Here is a 19,552-nt window from a genome sequence, read left to right on the forward strand (position 1 = left end):
GACCAATGAAAGAGCCGTGGTCAGAAGTCAGGAATCCTATGCCTGCAAATGTGAGTGAGGACATGAAACAAAGTCCCTGAGACAAAGAAACTCTGGGTTAGCAATGGGAAACACAGTTATCCAAAGCTGAAATACCCCAAAGCTCTGACACACGTCCTAGCGATCTCCCCGGGGACTTGGGCAGAGAAGCAGGTGCTCCCCAGGAAGATGTCTGCTAACACCCCCTTCCTTGAGTTCCACCCTCCAACCACACTCCTCCTGGGTCCTCACAAACGATTTCCTCCATGAAGGATCCTCTCCACCTCTCTGCCACAGGATTTAGTTCAGATGTCCCTTCCTCCACGAAGCCCTCTGGGCCCAAGTCTGGGTCAGGCATATTGTTACCTACTCCCAAAGGACCCTGCATTTGCCTTTCTGAAACATTCTTTGTGTTGGCTTTTTGTATGGGCTTATATACTCGTCTCAATGTCCCACCAGCCCGAAGGTCCATGGAAGCATTGACTCTGTTCGTTCTTTCTAACACGGGTTGGCACTTGGGAGGCCACTAGTAAGCACACGCCAAAAAAACAAACGACTAACAGATAAACAAAAAATACCAACAGCTGAAAAAATCAAGAATTTTCCTCATTATGTTCTAAGAGGAAGAAACTCATCAGAACTGAGGTTGATGAAAAGCCCAGACCCCCTCCCCCCAAAAGAAGGGAAGACATTAGGAAGATAGGAACAATTAATTTTAGGAGAAACCCAAAGTATAAAGAGCAGAATGTAAAAGCTCAAAGATTTGAGGAAGTTGGATACTTTTCAAAGAGTACCATAAGAATCCAAACGCTATCAGAACATAGGAAGGACAGAGCCATAAAATGCCAGATCGGTTACCCTCTATTAAATCAAACTGTAAAAGGCACAAAGAGAGAAAAATCCGGCCCTTTCACTAAGAAGAATGAAGATGCAGCACAAATTTATAGGTACAAGATCAAGAAAGCTAAAGCAAGACAGGAGATACAACTTTCAAGAGACATCAAAGGTAACATTCTTTAATTATACAAGAAAAAGGAGGAGGGACTAAGGATAATGTTGCTCCATTAGGAAATGGGACAGAAAGTTGTTAGCAGATGGCTGAGAAATGGCCAGAGTTGCTGTGTTTCTCATGCTTCAGGCTAAGAAAGGGATTAGCGGGTCGGGGTGGGGGCGGTGGGGGTACTAAAACCTACCAAAAAATTTTTTAAAAGGCCGCTGTGTTGGGCGGGCGCCAAATTAGAAAAGGAAAATAATTACATGGAATATTTAAATAACCGGGTTCATAATCCCAAACCGATCTGTAGATGGAGGGTCCTGTTAATATGGATTACACGCATACTTGGACACTAACAAGTTGGAAAGATGTTACCAAAATCGTGAATGGCCTAGAGATTGCTAAGCGCAAAACAAATCATTAAAACTTGGAAAAAGAAAGACAGATATCGTGCTCACCTTAGCCACAGAAAAAAATTACCTACCTGTTTGATTTTAGACAGGCGTGAAAACATACGAGCCAGGCAGATCTCCTGGGCTAATCCCATGGTTCTTAAAAAAAAGAGCCTCACCCAAGTCAGCAAGTAAATTGCCAACTTATTCCAAAGTACCTCCAGCCATGCCAGAGGAGTTGTCCAGCTGCTGTAAGTACACGAGAACAAGTATTTTTGCTGGTTTTGAAAGGTGCAATTTAGAAATATATCCATGTGTCACAAATGCCTACTTGCAGAAAGGACTGGATGACTGTGTTTGGGTCCGAGTTGGCGTAGGGGGACTGGCACTAAAACAGAAGCAGAAGCATCAGTGTCTTGCCAAGGGGCCCCTCCTGAGTGGCAGGCTCAGGACACACTTCATCTGTGGGGCAATGAAGGTCAAGCAACAGAACAGCTAGGCCTTCTGGGTCCTGTCCCAGGACTTGGGCAGGTGTAAGAGCTGGGGACTGCCCCTGGCCACCACGTGATTCCAAACACTAATATACACGGGCCAGCACAAAACACAGCCGTGAGGTGCTGAGGTGAGAATTACACGTCCATCAGTGTCCAGGGAAGGGAAATACCTTTGTGAAATGGACTTTCAAAGGAAGTGGCTTCTAGAAAGACCCTGAGAGTCAGTAGACCATGAAGACAGGAGGAAAGCACAGAATGACAGCAGAGGCAGGGTGGCTGAGGTAGCAGCCAGGGGGCTGGGCGTGCCTGAGGGGAGGACTGTGGTGGGCCACCAGGGAAGGGGGTTCTGGGCCAGGGCATGGCCGACAGCCAACTGACTTTCCCTAGAACATTCTGTCCATCCTTCTCCTGAATGGCCTTCAGACTTCTCCCTACTCTCCTCTAATCAATGCATCCCCCCAAATTCAATGAATAAAATCAAATTAAACTTTCCAGACAGCTTTTCTCACTGCTGGTTTCCAGCTTCTCGGGTCACATCCCAAGACTGGACTGTAGAGTCACAGTCCTATTAGGCCCAAGAGTAATCAAGATTCACCGGTTAGACTCAACCTGAAACCCTAAAGATTATCCCTAAACATCTACCACTTTCAGCAAGACTGAGTTAGTGACCTTGCAATAGCTCCTTAAAAACCTGCTGGAGGGGCACCTGGGTGGCTCAGTGGGTTAAGCCTCTGCCTTCAGCTCAGGTCATGATCCCAGGGTCCTGGGATCGAGCCCCGCATTGGGCTGTCTGCTCAGCGGGGAGCCAGATTCCGTTCCCCTCTCTCTGTGCCTCTCTGCCTACTTGCAATCTCTGTCAAATGAATAAATAAAAATCCTAAAAAAAAAAAAAAAACCTGTTGGAAGTGGCTCACAGTTTGCAAGCCTTCAATGTGACCTCTGGATTACTGAGAGAAAATCCAATTTCTCATAGAAGGACAAGAATAATCACAGAGCTATTTTGGAGCTCACAAATACCAGTTCTACAAAGGTTCGTGGACTGTGTCTCCCCGTTCCAGATCCCCCTACAGTTCAAGACTGTCAGGGGAAGAAGTAATGTTTGGCAAAGTCCTTAAAGTATGACCCAGCATCGACCGGTCTTCCTGGCTCAGCAGTATAATCTTCAAAAAAACAAAACGAAAGACACAAACACCCCTGATTGGTTCATCAACTGTTCTCCAAAGCAGTAACAGACAGCCCGGATGAGAATGGAACGGTGAGTGCTCGGGGAACTGTCACTGTCTGTGCAGTGTGGTCGACCCCAAATGGTTCATCTGTGCCTTGTAGGCATTTCTGTCTCTCTGTCTCTAGATAGTAAGAGAGACGTGAGCAGGTGCACCTATTAAATATGTAAAATACACATCTTGTCTTCCACTTGCTTAGAAGGTATATTTCTAAGGGCTCTAGGAAGTCACCTAATATAAAGACAGACAGGTAGAAAAAAAAAATTTACTTTTTTTTTTTTTAGCACACAAGACTGCAAGTGGGCTTGGCACATCAGCTTTCCACAGAAAATAAATGCAAGCAATTAAAAATTCAGTTTCTTTTCTTTAAGCTAATTCCTCAGGTTTTGCTAATTAGCAACTAATAGTTCTGTCATCTGAGCTGGGGAACCATAAGGAAGGATACCAGTGGTGTGTTTTCAATCAAAGCATTTGCACGGAGGAATGAATCATATTTTCCGTGAGGGATTACTACTGCTTGGGAGCAGCGGGGGGCAGAAGAAAAGCATCTTCACGACCCTCAAACTGCAAAAAGAGAACTGAAATTTTAGAAAAGTGGATGTCCTTCTACTCCTCGTAACAGAACCAGTGGGGGCCCCTATGCTGCAGGACTCCCTGCATCCCAGACGCTCCCCACAAAGCCTCCTGCAGGGACAGTCAGAAAACGAGACTCCCCCAAGAAGACAGAAGACAATGAAACACATGTTTTCTCGTAAACAAGTTAGGCACTGGCCAGGGTACAGGGATGCTTTAACTATTATGTCACTTGCCTGCGCCAGGTCCCTAAGAGAACACACACGTGCCTGGCAGTGAGGGGACGCGGGGGTGATGGAGTTCGAAGTACCTGGCGACCCACGGAGCAGAGGCAGCTGGAAACTGCTGAGCAGTCTTCTGGAGGGAAATGGGGGTCCTAATCCCAAGTCCGGGGGCAGGCAGTTCAGGTCTCTGCAAACCAGCCCCTCCCACGCTCTCCCCAGTCACAAAGCGCCAGTGATCCTGCGGCCACCGACCTGTCAGCATCACACCATGTCTGAGGTCTAAGCCGTGCGGCTCGAGCGCCTACTTTCTTGCCTTGACATACAAGCCCTCCACGGCAGCCCTCCAGGAGAGCATACCCTCCAGTGGCCCCTGGGAGCATTTTATTCCAAACATATGTTATGAATGTTTGAAGTATCCGCTATCCCTGGTATTTCTTTCTTTCTTTCTTTTTTTTTTTTTTAAAGTCAAACCCACAAAACCTAAAAGACTTTGAATCCAGCCTAAGTACCCTTTGTGAGGACGTAACACTGCATACCCAAGGATAATCAAGTCTTGCGCCATAAAAATTGTACAGATGTCCTTCAGAGGGGGGAAGAAACAATTTTCCCTTTTCCGGCCTTACAGGAAGCCTGCCCACACGTTAGAAATACCAAGTCAGTATATATAGAAACTCAAATTAGGCATCTTGGAAAGTCCACATTTTCCAACCACAGAGAAACGAAGGAATTCCTGGGAGTGTTCACATGCCCAGCTACCCTGGATAAGAGGAGTCTTTGCTCTCCGACAACCTGGTTGTCAACGAGGTTGTTTCTCTCCGACAATCTCTGACAATGGTTCACAGGAAAGGGGAACAGCCTACAAAGATGTTTCTGAACCTTGACTGCAGTGAACTTGTGGTTTGAAGTTTTGCTGCGGGACTGACAAGTAAAGAAACGTGATCGAACTTTCATGCCTCATTTTTAAAAAGACAGCACTTTTCTCATACACTAAAAATTTGGGAAGGATCGATCAACTTCAGCATTGCATTGGTCATTCATTAGCCTTCTCTGGATAATTAAATCCAGATAAGGTAGACAGATTTTATTTTAAAGTGCCAAGACACACTCATTATGCTGGTATAAGACTAAAACATCCAATACGGTTCTAGAAAAAGTAAAGTTACATCCTATCTAACTCCTTGGGGATATCTTTAAAATATCTCATATGAATAATTCTGTAGCTTTCTTTTTTCCACATATATTGCTTGTATTTGTTATTAAAGTAAATCCTTACTTACAAAATAGAAAAAAATATATATAGTCAATTCACTAAGGTTCGGGGAGAAAGGGTCTGCTCAGAAGGCTACCGTACACAGTGCTGACCACACCAACACTCTTCCTAAAGTTTATAGTCCACTCAATCTCTAATCTGTTTCCAGAAGATGCAGATCTCAGGGAGGCAGAGAAACATGACTGCAGCACTAAAAAAATAACTCGGTTTGGAGATGGAACTCATCACATATAGGTGGTGACGGTGGAGGTGGTCATGGTAGTGATGATGGCGATGAGGGTAGTGATGGTGGTGGTGGTGACGATGGTGGTGGTGGTAATGATGGGGGTGCTAGTGAAGGTGATGTTGGTGGCCGGGACAGCAGTGGTGTCGGTGGTGGCAATACTGGCGGTAATGGTGGTGATGATGGCAATGATGGTAACAGGATGATGGTGGTGGTGACAATGATGGTGATGATGGTGGGGATGGTGATATTGGTGGTGCCGGTGGTGCTGGTGATGATGGTAGCAGTGGTGGTAATGGTGATGATGATGGTAGTGGTAGTAATGATAGGAATGATGGTGACGGGTGACAGTGGTGGTGATGATGGTGGTGGTGGTGATGGTGATGATGGTGGCAATGATAATGGTGGTGATGATGGTCATGATGGCAATGACAATGGAAAGGAAGGAACAGGAGGAAATAGGGGCACAGGAAAACACGTGCCATAATAATCTGAAGCACTCACCATGAGCCAGAGATTTTACTAAATCCCGTATTTGCATTGTGTCCCTTAATTCTCAGCAAAACACCGTGGAGCAGCGCTCACATTACAACACCAAATAAATGGTGAGGACATGACTCCTGGAGGGGTCGGCACACTTGACCATGCCGCACAGCCACTATATGGTAAAGCTGGAAGTTGAGCCCTCTGCCCCTTAATGGTAATCCAATCTGTGTGATCTCTAGATCGTTCCATCCATGTTGTATATGTAAGGATCTCATTTCCTTATGACCCGTTCAGGGAGTATATTGGGAGGGCGGGGGTTGGTCAAAATGGCATCTGTCAGTTGGTTACAGGCAACATCCACAGTCTGTCAGTCATCACGCAGTCTTAACGGTGCTTTGAACAATACAGTGGGGAAAGTTAGGGACATCCAATGTATTGGTCTATGTCCTAAATAGAACCGTTCCAAGCCCCACTAAGAGCTCCACAGGGCATTGTGCTAATTAATACTGAGACCCAAGAGGTGGGTCAAAACACACACTGGCAAGAGTGTCAAGGATCCCAGGTGTGCAGAAAGCCTATCCCTCAGACGAAGGGGAGAGGGGTGGACGGGCCGACCGTTAGAAGAAACGAACCAAGAGCAAGCTGCAAGTTGAACGGCACAGACAGAGACTTAACGGTCATCTGCTCACTTCCATCCATCAGACAAGAAGTATTCGTCAGCTGTCCTGCCCAATTATAGACCTCACTAATTAGTGGGCGTCTGCAACAGAAAGCAAAACATAAATATGGGATTGGGAAAGTTTGTGTTCACACATGAGGATGAAAACAATGCAGGGAACTTGTGGCTAATAAACTAGACTTGATTCTTTTTAAAAAGTAAATACACTCAGGAGTATTAATGTAGGGAGGAAGTGTGTAGGCTCCCTCACATTTTCTGCAAGGACGCTATCTCAGAGAGACCCACAGATAAAAACACAGCGGAGAAAACAGGAACACCCTGCCAACACCATCGTAAACTCTTGCTCCTAAAAGAAAACGAAATAAACTTTAACGAAGGCAGAAAAAGAAGTGAGCGCCCACCTTCTCCTCACTTCTGGATCTGTAAAAACTGTAGCCACAGGGCTGAGAAGCACTTTTTAATCAGAGAAGTTGCAGTCTTTTTTAAAAAACCTAGAAGAATCCATAAAACCTTTTCCTCCATCCTTATGGCAGCTTTAAAAAAAAAAAAAAAGTGTGACTTCCATCTTTACCAACAATGTAACCTGGTCGGGGAGAAAGCAGTTACTGAGACGTAAGGCTGCTCCAGGTTCTTTGATCTGTACCCTGATGAGGGAACATTTCCCTCTGCTACGAGCCAGCTAACGAAGGGATAAATTAGCTTTTATCCTGGGCACTTTCTGGGGGGGGGGGGTAGGGAGAGGCACTAATCAGCTGTCCTCGCTAATCAGTCATCTGGCTAATGACCTTTTGCCTTAAAACACTAAAATTTCTGAATGATGTGGAAAAGGGGAAACACAAACCAGTCCCCTTCTCTGGAGCTCAATGGGTCATCTGGAATTGGAGCCAGGAAGGTTAAATGGCAAGTCTGTATCCTGCCAAGGTGATAAATCTGTAACCAAGAGCTTTAGCTTTGGCACCTAGGAACTTCATTACCTCCACAACCAAAGTATATTTTTTTTAACTAGAAACAGGCCACAAACGGAGTCAACCCTTATACATTTTTCTTTGGAGAAAGCTATCGTATATTTATTTGTGTTCTGAGTCCTAGTGAATTATTTCAACTTTATTAGTGCTAGAAAAGAAGCTTCCCGTGTTTCTGCTCTGCTGGTTAGAGAAGCCAGTAAAACTTGTAGAAGAATCTTCCACATTTAAGGAATCTAGCACTGATTTGCTCAAAAAAAGGGTCTGTTTGTTCAGACTCAACAAGTAAGCCAAAAATCATTCAAAACGAGGATCGCGGTGGTTCAGGACTTCTGCCAGTGCAGCCCACTTTAATAACTACCCCCATCAACCACTTCTGCTCCTGCAGTGTCTGCTTGGGTGGAAGAAATCTGGTTCTCGTTCGCAGCAAAGGTCCATGTGGATTAGCCACAGATGGACACCTTCCTCATATCTGCCATGCGGAGGCTTGGACTGGTTTAGAGATGTAAGACAATGGCTCTCTCTAAAAAGAGGAATGGACAGGATATAGGAGAAAAAAAAGAAAAAGAAAAAGAAAAAAAAAAAAACTGGGCCGTAAATTAAACACTGATACAAATTAATATGAGCGTAATTATCCCTGCAGCGCGCGTGCGCGCCCACGCACCCAGCCTTCTGCGCTCCCGGGACACGCGGGCCGGGGCAGGGGCCACTTACGGTAGTGAGGCTCCATGTAACCGTTCCGGGGGTCCATGGCAAACACGGCCCCACGGTATGGCAGGGAGGGCTCGGCCAGGTGCGGCAGGGACCCATGGATCTCCTTCTTGATCAGCGAGGCCCTCTCCTCGCTGGATGTCGAAGGCTCCTCGCTGATCTTGCCGAGGCCCTGGACACTCTGTGGCTGCATGGTGACCGCGTTTCTTCTCTCTCTGTGATAGGTCTGTCCAGGACTTTCATCCTCTAGAGAAAGAGGGGGAAATGGAAGCCCTGTGAGCCACTTGAAGGAACGATTCAAAACCAGTCATCAATTAGGTCTCCCTCTCCAGCCCTCCTCCCCCGCCAAAGAAGCCTGTTTCTCATTCTTGGCAACTTTGAAAGCTAGGCCATGATGACATAGTCTTCAGACAAAACCTTATGAATGAGGGTCCAAAATACCAATCGGAGGGTGAAGGGGAGCAGGAAATGAGCCTATTAAATAGTTGAGATGGAAGGGGTCCACAAATTATCATCGCCAGCTGACAAGTGAACCTGCCAGGGAAGGTGTTCATTATGGACTTGCCAATATCCCCGCGGGTCCCAAGTGAAGGGAAAGTTTTGCCAGCCTGAGGCCATGGGTGTCCAGCTTCCCCCTGTGTGTCTGAGGAAGCCGGGCTGCTCAGGGGTCGTGATGGCAGCTCGGACACCCGCTGCGCCCCTGGGTGATGTGCGGATGGAACGACCTAAAGTGCTCCAAAAGTTTTCCTGTTTTTGTTCTTTTTTTTTTTTTTTTTAAGTCAGATCTATATAACCCACTGGTTTAGTGGAGCTAAAAATGGGACAAAAGACCCACCAGTTATGAGGGGTAAAGGTAAACCTATAGTACCCTTTGCAAGACATGTAGAACAGAGCTGAGAACCAAGAACAAATGGGGTAAGACTAATTCCCAGGGCAAGATGGCTCTGGGGGTGAGGAAGGCGGCAGTGATGCAGACACAGGCTCCTTCTCTGCTGGGGTCCAGACGCTGCTTCACATACTTCAGAAACAGCTTGACGAAATTCCACAAACATTCAGTTTTCCAGCTTCCTAATACTTCCGTCCCCTTTGATCTGTAGGAACTTCCCATCTACCCATTAGGGCTCTCTGCAAATGTGATTGGATGACCTTTCTAGAATAGCAGATCAAAGAGCCCATGCATAAAATTAAACTAAACGAGTGATCTGAATCCACAACAAATGGGCCAATTCATCTGTTAAGAGTCATACACACATTCTACACTCCATGTTCCCAAACAAGCCCTGCATTTCATCAGCAGACTGTTCTGGAAGGTAAGTGCTCGTGGAAACAAAGCTGTTCGGGTAAGGCTCGGACATCTAATCTGAGAATGATGTCCCATTCTTGAGCTGAAATATACATCTATAATGGCCTTGTACATTTTGGACGGACAGATTCTGAATACATCTTATCCCAACACATAAACTGATCTTCCAAGTATTTCATAAAGCAGTAATAACTGGCTGAGAGCCACCTAAAAAACAGGAAAAATATATTTTACCAGTTTCATGGCTGTTTGCACAACTTCAGAAGGAAGTGCAGCTATAAACATGGGTAAGAGTGAAAATATAACCTACGGTCACGACTACTGTTTTGTGATGACTAATGACTTGAACTACCCAAAGCCAGGAGCAATTTTCATCATTCTGCTTGTGTCTGGGATTGGAAGAAATAAGCATGTTTTGTTTTGTTTTGTTTTGTTTCTCAGGCTAGCAAATGACTTGCAAAACAGAAGAAACAATGAGATATGCTCTGGTCTTTACGGTGAATTTGCTGACTACTGCAGGATAACTGTGAAACATTATTTAGCATCATTTTGTGCAGATCTTCGCCACTCAATCTTGTAATGATGGGATAAATTATGAGTTTAATCTATCAAGTAACTACTAAAAAGGAAAAACAAAATGGGTGTAATACCCCATTTTCACACATCGATCTTTACAAAGGCAATTCAAACCATACTTTTGCTAATTTAAAAACAAAATAACGGAGGAAAAAATAAAAAACCTACATTTTTATTTTTCTTTCTAATACTTGGAGGCACCACTCTGCCCTCGTAATTCGTTAGCAGTAAAGTTGCAGGCTATAGAATAAGGGTTTGCAGTTCTGTAAAGCAAAAGGGTGTCAAAAACATTTAAACTCTCAGTCGGTTTTATAAAAACTCCTATAACTTACCAATGGCCAAAGTCATATTTTCCACTAATTTGCGCCTGTATAAAATCTTTATTCCCAATTTCAACTTGAAATGAACTTGTGGCACTGAGATGCAAATTCTGTATTCCAGAGAGTGGACCTTCCTTCTGGAAAGCCAGTGAGCCCTGACCAAGAGCCACTGCGACATGTAATTAGTGTTCTCTGGCTAAAAGAATAACCAAGCTCTGCTAATCTGTTCCAGGTTGAAAACGGGATTCCCTTGACTTAATCTTCCTAAAAGAAATTAACTTTTCTTCTCTTAAACCCACATCCCTATAATAGAGTGAGTTTCTTAGAAGCCAAGCCTTTATGATGAGCAGTTGAATCCAACTTCACAAATAATTGAATAATTGGCATGGTCTGACCAGAATCCTCCCACGTCCCTCCCCACCACCTCCCTCCCCAGCCTCCTGGAAGAAGGAAGTAATTGGTGGGGCGGGTAGGGGGGGTGGGGGGAGTGGAAAGGGGGTGTCTTTCCAGCTAAGTGATTTTTTTCACAAGTACTAAACTTTTATTATTTTTCTCACTGTGAGTTAAACTAACACGTGCGAACATGAAAGTTGTAAGGGGAACTAAGCAAAGTTTAAATACATAATACAAGAAAAAATTCTAACTAATTGCCTTAGTAAAGTCAACGTCAGGCACGAAATTTTTGAGTGTAGAAACTTTCACCAGACTGACTTTTTTACAGCAGTTGATGCTGACACGCTGTTACCTACCCTCCCCTCCTCTCCAAAAAAATTCCAGCAGACAAATATTTCATGAAGTTTACCTTGTGTACTAAGTCGTTCCTGACGGGCACTCAGATCAAAACTTGACAGGACACACACTCCACAGTCCAACCAGCTCTGAGGCTGGAGAGCACGCTCTCCACAGCGAAAAGGCAACTTTCCAAGCAATATTCCTGCCTGCCCTTATAAATTTAGCAACCACTTCAGTCAGCCAAAAGACGAAAGCTGTCTAATCTTGTTCAGTTGTGCCGAGTTGTTCAATAAAGTTTGAGAGTCAGTGCAGACAGGCAACGCCAGGCCAAATTATTGACAGAAACATACTGTCCACCATGGCAACAAGCAGAAGTCGGCAGCAAAAATGTAAGCAAACAGCCCACTGCTCTAGGAGCATCTGCCAATGGACTTCCCCGGCCAAACACAAGAGGACTGTTCCTGCTTCTCTGTGTTCAACAGTTGCTAACTCGGGGCTGGGGGGGAGGCGGGGGTCATGGGGAAACATGCAATTCACTAAAAAGTCTCAGGAACAAAATTATTTTAAATACTGTTATTATAACCCCCCTTGGTACCTCCTTCCTTGTGTATAACCACATTCAAGTGGAAGTTAACAAAATCCCGCCCCCAGTGGAGAGCTGCCCAAGCATCACATTTTACAAACTGTCCCAGGTTTTCCGAACTCATCCAAAGGCAAATGGCGCCGAGTCCCCGTACCATGAGTTCTGAAAACTCCGAAGTCACTTCGATGCCTGCACAGCTAGGACCGTTCACCATGGAGGCTTGCAGACAGAGCGCTGCGTGAAGCAGGACTCGAACACACGCTCCTGGGCATGTCCTCACAATCCCTTGCACCATTTCATACCGCGAGCCAGGAAGCCAGGGCTTTTCCCACCTGGACCTCAGATGACAGTTTCAGAGGGTTCTTCCAATATAAAAATAAAACCCTGCCCCGCATCATCAGCTAGAACACCTCCAGTCCCCCTAGCAAAATGAGCTGAGTAGGAGCTCACGGTGCATGCACGTGGCCACCTTTAAAAAAAAAAAAAAAAAAAAAAAATTAACATCGACCTTTAAACTGCTCCCTTAAATCCTGTCTTCACGCCATTACTCCTCTCGTCCCCCAGGACAAGAGAAGACACAAGAGTATAAGACAACGGGCAATACTTACAACTCGGACCCCAGGCTCTGGCTAGCTACTTTCTGCAAACTTCTCTTGGTGGGCTTCCTCTAGTGTGCAGACCCTCTAGGAACATTCTCAGTTGTCTCCCTGCCTCCCTCTTCCTCTCCCTCTCCCAGGCAGTGCTGCTCCCATTAGATGAATTAAAAGTGGTTGGAGCCATGCTAAATTTAACAAGCTCATTAGTATTCTGAGTGCTTCCGAGTGAACTCTCTCTATTCAAGCCGCTCTCTCCAGCAGAAGGGTCAGGCGGCTAATCATTAAATCAAACTAATGTCACCCTATCACAATCAGCCCGAGAGAAGGAGGGTTTATTATTTCAGTTTATGCTAAATAAACGGTTTTACAAATGGTCCCCAAGCAAGGTCAACAGCAGCTTCAATTACAAGACAAACTTCACAAGAGTTGCTCTAAACCAAGTACTCTGTATTGACTTAAGAACGGGCTCAGCTTCACATATTACCACGAGCAGCGTTGTACAGGAATGCATATTGTAAAATAAAGGATGGGGTTGGGGGGAAGCCTTTCTTTGCCAGAATTTGCGACTGCACAGCGACTCCTCGTTCACCTGTCTCCAACCAGCTAGCCGTTCAGCTCAATTCACCCCACACAAAGGCTGGAGCCCAGACCTCAATGGACCGAGTGAAACATGTTCAAAACTAGGCTCTCTATTGTGACTGAATTTCTTAACATCTTTTCAAAAAGCGGAGAATGCCTTGAGGCTAAAGGAAGAAACAGGCTAATGGTGAATTGGGAATTCTGAGCAAATTTCAGAGCCCTTTCCTCCTAGCTTTTGAGGTTGAAAGCAAGCTTTTTCCTTTCAAGTTTCAAAGTCCTTTTTCCTCCCGCAGTGTCACAGAAGGATTTGAAAAGAAGGTAATTGTGCTCGCAGTCTCCCTGATCAGAGCTTACGTCCTATTTCTGGTATTTCGGAATACTTCTTGCAATAATAGTGCATATAGCTCAATCCCTTAACCGGCCTGCACTCTGCAATTGCTCATTAAATGAACAATTGCGGGTATAAAATGCCTTTTATGTTCAAGGTCTGGATATAAGATAAGCATTCTAGGACTCTAAATTTGGTTTACTAAGGAAACTCTCCATCATTAAATTACAAAACTGAAGTCAGAATATCAGGCTTTCCCAGAAAAGTGGCACTCAGATTTCGGTGAGCCAAAAGGAGAGGCGGAATGGGGGGGGGTGGGGGAGGAGGCAACAAAATGGGGGGGGGGCACCAAAAAAAGACCGGGTACTCAGATTTCTAGCCGAATGGGGCTTCTAACAAGAGAATAATATTTCCATGTTTAAGAAGGTCTGAGTTTGTGAGACTGTGTCATTTCCATACGGAATGATATAATAAAGTCATCTTCAAATGGATTAAAACATAGGTCTGAGGCTCGGTCAGTATGCAGATGACTCTGCCTGACCCCTCAGAGGCAGATGTGGCCCCCTCCCTTAAGCAAGGAAAGACTCCTTCAGGGTCACAGAATGCGATCATCTCTGCCATCTCCCTGGGTCCCCAGAGCCACCGTTCTGCAATGGGACAGGGGGCCAGGTCCAGAGACAGGCTGCCTGCTTCCGAGGTAGAAACTGGCCACGTGGTACCTGTTCACGGGCGGGGGTGGGGTACGTCTACTTGTGGACAGGGTTTAGGGAATGACACCTGGGGTCTGTACGCACTCCCCACTTCTACCACCAGCACCACCATCAACAGAAGAGGACAGAAAGTAATCTCAAGTTTACGCACGGGCATTGTCAAAACTCTGTTACTGCCCCACCAGGTTTTTACCGTTGTAACTCACTCTTGGGAAACACCCAGGGGGCCCAAATGACAAATCCATGGGGAGTCAACGTCCAACCTCAGGGGCTCGGTCCCATGGAACATGCTCGCTGCACGGACGTCAGCCACACACACACCCTCCACTGGGCCACACCCTCCCCCGCCCCCCCTTCAAAACACCGCACACTGAGGCTCAGCCAATGGGGTCTGTGCACACCTGAAGTTTCCAGTGTGCTTCCAGAAGCCTGGGGCCCCACCTTCCTGATCTGGGCAAGAGAACAGCCCCGTTTTCTGCTTTTCTCCCAGGAAACTGCCTCTCTGGGTTTGGAAAGAGCATGATTTTATTTTTTCCCTATTATGCATGTGTTATGTCTTGTTGGCTTTATTTCTTTGGTTATTTATGTTTTGATGTTCTTTGAATAAAAACCAGTAGGACCGAGGTCCTTGGCTCCACGCGTTTCAGAATTTTTCCCATGACTTGGTGCAAAGAGGGACTTCAGAAAGGAAAGTGGGGGGAGGCGACGTGGATTCAGAAGCATGGTAGAATGAGGGCAAGGAAGAGGACTAACATGCCCATAGGTTTTAGAAGCACAGTTTTGCCTCTTTGCACCCAGACTACAGTCATGCCTCGGCCTGGGACTAGTCCCTAGGATGTCTGGAGCTTGGCTTCCAAAGGCAGCGAGCAAACAATGCCTTCTCTAAGAACATTTCCAACGCCCTTGGGGTCAGACATCGCCCTTGTGCGGCTACACATACATCTCCCATTGACAATGACTGATGACAGAGGGAGTGGCCCAGGATCAGGAGAGAGCTCTCTGCTTTGTCTGCAACCTTTAAACCAACTGCACTGCAAGACGAGGCCAGCGGGAGAATTTGAGGCTCTGGAGAAATTCCAGCGGAAACTCTGCCTCCAAGATGACGGGGTAGCTCGCTCGTCCTGCTTTCATCAAGGTAAAAGGTCCCAGGTAAAAGGAGAGAAAGTAGAAAAGGCTGTCCGTTAGAGGCACGCAAGTATCCCTACTGTTTTAACATTTTCTAGAGTTCTCTGGCCAAAGGACGAAAGGGGGTCTAGACTGACCAGTATCCCACCGGCCCCTCACCAGAAACTCCTTGCTCCAAAGAGCTCATTTCCCACCTCCCTCCACTTACAGAGCTACATGCAACTTCAAAAGGGGCGCTTGGGACAGAAAAAGTAGGCAGAGAAGGCAAGATGACAATTCAGATAAACCTAAAAGGCCTAGGCAGCAGTGGCTGTGAGCCCCACCGCAGCCCAGAGCTCTGCGGGCACACGCAGCAAGCGGCCTCCTGCCTTCCTTGAAGATGACACAATGAGGGCTCCTTGCCCATCTGGAAAGTCAGGAGCCGATAACATGCTATCAGCTTGTCTGAGGCCTTACCAGGCATGCCCCGTGGCCTCCAGGGTTTCCGTGTGCTCTCCTCCATGCTCCGAACCTCACCAATCCAAGGTCTGCACCCCTGCCCCCCTGCCTGCCCCACTATGGGCGTCGTTGACAGGGACAGCAAAGCGCTCCCGTGACTCGGTGAACACTGCCCAGCATGCCAGGATGCTTAAGTCTAAACCCAAACCCAGCAGCACTAACCAACTTGGAAAGTTCCAGACAGAAAGCACCAGCCAAGTCCCGCCCACACCAGGGGAGAGAAAATAGAACAGATGAATCGGGCCCCTGAGGGTCCCCAAAGGGCCTCCTGTAAAAGGGAGGAGGAGACCTTCCTTCATTTCCACGAGCCTGTGAAGACCGCTCCTTGAATTAAGAATTCGGAAATGTCATGCGGCTTCTTCTATTAGCCTGCTATTAGTAGCCAGTCGCTGCTTACACAGAGTGAGTTAATTAGGGACATCAAAAGCAGTACAATAAATTCTCAGGAGGGCCACACTTTTTTTTTCCTTCTGCTTAATAGCGCGTTTATGCCTATCTGTGAGTAACAGTCTCGCGAATATTTAGGTATTAGAGATTTGTTTGAAGACTTGGTTTTTGTCTTTTAGAAGCAAAGAATAAAGAGCCTTTCTTACTTTGCCCCAACAGACGTGAGTAGTGAGGATTCCACAACAAGACCCACAACCAACAGTTTAACAGAAACAATGGGAGACCTGTCCACAAGGCCAGAGTGTGTCCTCTGATGGGACCAGTCCTATCAGCCCGTCCAGCGGGAGGACTCCAGGCCTACTCGGCCTTTGAAGACCCGCAGGAACATTCTGGCAGCCCTCTGGAATGGTGGCTTCCAGGTTTGCACCCCTCCTCCCTGCTCAAGATCAAAGTCCCCTTCCCTAACCTTTCTACCATTTCTTAAATTGCAAGAATGAACACAGACCTAACTGGATCATCTGGTGTGTTTATGTTGCATGGTTTTTGTTTTTAGAAGACTGCATAATGAGAAAGCCTGAGCATATGGTGGTATTATATTTTTAATAAAAATTTAAAGACCGTGCTTACTCCATTGCAGAAATCAGACCCTCCTGGAGAGCACATTTAAATATCAAGAGAATATCATTATTGTACCAAAATGAGCTAGAGGTTCCATCTCTATGACAAGATTGGGGCCAGGGAGCAGAGCTCCCCTATGCTGACTTAGCTTCTGGGAAAGGCCGGGGTGCAGGGTCCAGTTTCAACAACAGAAGCTCCCTCTAGCCACCACCCACTTTGAGCTCAGCTATGAAATGTGCACTTGAGAGCCCCAAATCAAATATCGCGTTTGGATCCTTCACAAAGTTACCACAGGTAAGGCATGAGAGTGCCCGCCAGCCTCCTTAGCCCCTCAAATCTGCAACTATGTAAAATATTTTGGGGGCACCTAAGTAACTCAATGGGTTAAGCCTCTGCCTTAGGCTCAGGTCATGATCTCAGAGTCCTGGGATCGAGCCCCGCATAGGGCTCTCTGCTCAGCGGAGAGCCTGCTTCCCCTTCTTTCTCTGCCTGCCTCTCTGCCTACTTGTGATCTCTCTCTGTGTGTCAATAAATAAAATCTTTAAAAAAAAAAAATTTTCAGGTCACGGCTCAGACACTGTCTATGAGTGAGGCAGGAAGGGCCACAAATCCTAATCTTCCCAGAGCATGTCTTCATGGTCACGGCCAACACAGGATGCTGTGGTGCCCGCTCTGCCAGTCAGGGGGGCAGGGTGGACACCAACCAGCCATCGTCCCTGAGATGAGAATGGGAACTGGGACACGAGTCAGACCTTTCTCCTGACCTTGTTCCAGATTTCCAGGCACCTTCAGAAGAACCTAACGCCCCAATGTTGGAATGGTTTTTTGCTGCTGTTGTTGTTTCCTAAGAAATCCCAGTAAAAGCTATTAAGGAAACAAAAGACCAGATACATCCACCTTCCTAAAATACACGTGATTCTGTTTTCAGCCATTCTCCCTACCAATCTCTTTTCTCAAAAGTCTGCCAACTTAAGCTATAACCATGTACCAATTAATGACAGCTAACATTTATGTACTATGCGGTAGGAAGGGCTTCCCCATCTTGCTTTCACATCACTGTAACTTGTTTGCAAAGGCACGGTCATGACACTCATTGGCCAGGTGAGAAAACTGTGTGGCAGAGCGAAGCTCGGTTACTTACCCGGGTCACACAGCTGGTTCTCAGGTGAGGCAGAACCTGGAGCCCAGGGAGTGAGACACCAAAGCCCACACTTACATATCTGGCTACTGGTCCTCCTGACTCAGGGATAAGAAATAAAAAATAAACTTATATTTGAATTTTGACCCAAAATTCAAGTTTTGCGTAAGTCTGCAAACATCACAACCACTGAACTCGGTTCTATAGGATAAAAGCAATCGCAGAAAAGACCTAAACCAATAAGCATGGCTGTCTTCAAATAAAACTTTATTTATGGATGGTGAATTCTGAATTTTAATTTTCACATGACACACTTAAAATCTAAAAAATCAGGGGCACCTGGGTGGCTCAGTTGTTAAGCATCTGCCTTCGATTTGGGTCACGATCCCAGGGTCCTGGGATGGAACTCCTTGTTGGGCTCCCTGCTCAGCAAGGAGCCTGCTTCTCCCTCTCCCACGTCCCCTGTTTGTATTCCCTCTCTCGCTGTGTCTCTGTCCGTCAAATAAATAAATAAAATCTTTAAAAAAGAAAATCTAACAAATCATTCTTGGCTCATGGGCCATACAAAAATAGGTAGGGTACTGGATTTGGCCACAACGGAGGCCAACCAGTACCCTAAAGGACTATACATACTTCGGACATAAAACTTTCACCCAGGTAACACCGGTGAACATTCCAGTAAAGCTGTAAAAGCAATAGTATCAAGTGCTAGGAGGGAGACAGAGAAAGACTCACTTTCTCAGGATATTAAAATATCTCTGTAATTGACTAGACGTATCACATGATTCCACTTCCAGAGTGCACCTTAAGGGGAAAGTAGCAAAGAAGACAACGATTGATTTTCAAGGATGTTCATCACAGTGTTATTTATAAGCAAAATTCATTAAGAAAGTTAATGTCCATTATCTTACATGATGGAATGTTGTGTCATTAAATACAGTCCATTCAAGGATTTTTAAAGAACAAAAACTTCACGGAGTCCCAGGTACTGCTCTGAGGCCTCCAGGTCAATCCTATGTGGTGACTGTCATTCTGATCCTCACTTCCTACATACAGAACTGAGACACATGTGTGCAAGGAAACAGAGTCCACTCACTTACCCACTAGACTATCATGACACCAAACCTCTGGAGAAAAGGAAAGTAGGAGAAAGAGAAATAGATAATTATTTCTATTCCAAAATTTCTAAATTTAAAAAAAAAAAAAAAACCTTAAAGGAAATGGACTAAATGAGCATGAAAATATTACTTTTTTCCATATGTTTCAGTATTTTCCTATCACTTTAGATAGCATAAATAACAGGTTTATTTTATTTCTTATTTCTACCATAAGTATGACTTTTGCAGTAAAACCTTTAGGGAAGTCCAGATTAAGTTCACATAGATTGAAAAATTAACCCACACATATATCTCCTAGTGTCTTGTTTTAAACAATTTATTCCACCTCTTAAAATCTAAGTGCCTGGCAAGCTTTTCTTATACCTACGAATAACTCTTTACACTGATATTGGGCTGTATATAGAGATTTCAATAAATTTGTTTATTTAAAATATGATTTTTTTCTTTTAAAGATTGGTGTATTTATATCGTAATCTCTACCCCCAACGGGGGGCTCGAACTCATGACACTGAGATCAAGAGTCACACACTGCATCGACTGAGCCCTCCAGGCACTCCTAAACCTATATATATTTTTTTAAAGATTTTATTTATTTATTTGACACATAGAGAGCGAGTGAGCACAAGCAGGGGGAGCAGCAGAAGGAGAGGGAAAAGCAGGCTCCCTGCTGAGCAGAAAGCTTGATGTGGGGC

The 19,552-nt window shown here is 45.6% G+C and overlaps 1 protein-coding gene across 2 annotated transcripts in view; it reads right to left on the minus strand.

Annotated features, from left to right (window-relative positions):
* The window catches only part of GLI3 (GLI family zinc finger 3), a 266,709-nt gene that overhangs the window by 170,536 nt on the left and 76,621 nt on the right, over positions 1-19,552 (minus strand). For both annotated transcript variants that reach the window (XM_059170584.1, XM_059170583.1), the window contains exon 3: positions 8,253-8,495. In XM_059170584.1, coding sequence (XP_059026567.1) covers positions 8,253-8,495 — 243 coding nt within the window. The remainder of the gene's footprint in view (positions 1-8,252; positions 8,496-19,552) is intronic.

Source organism: Mustela lutreola, chromosome 4 (genome assembly GCF_030435805.1).
Source record: "Mustela lutreola isolate mMusLut2 chromosome 4, mMusLut2.pri, whole genome shotgun sequence".
Lineage (NCBI taxonomy): Eukaryota > Metazoa > Chordata > Mammalia > Carnivora > Mustelidae > Mustela > Mustela lutreola.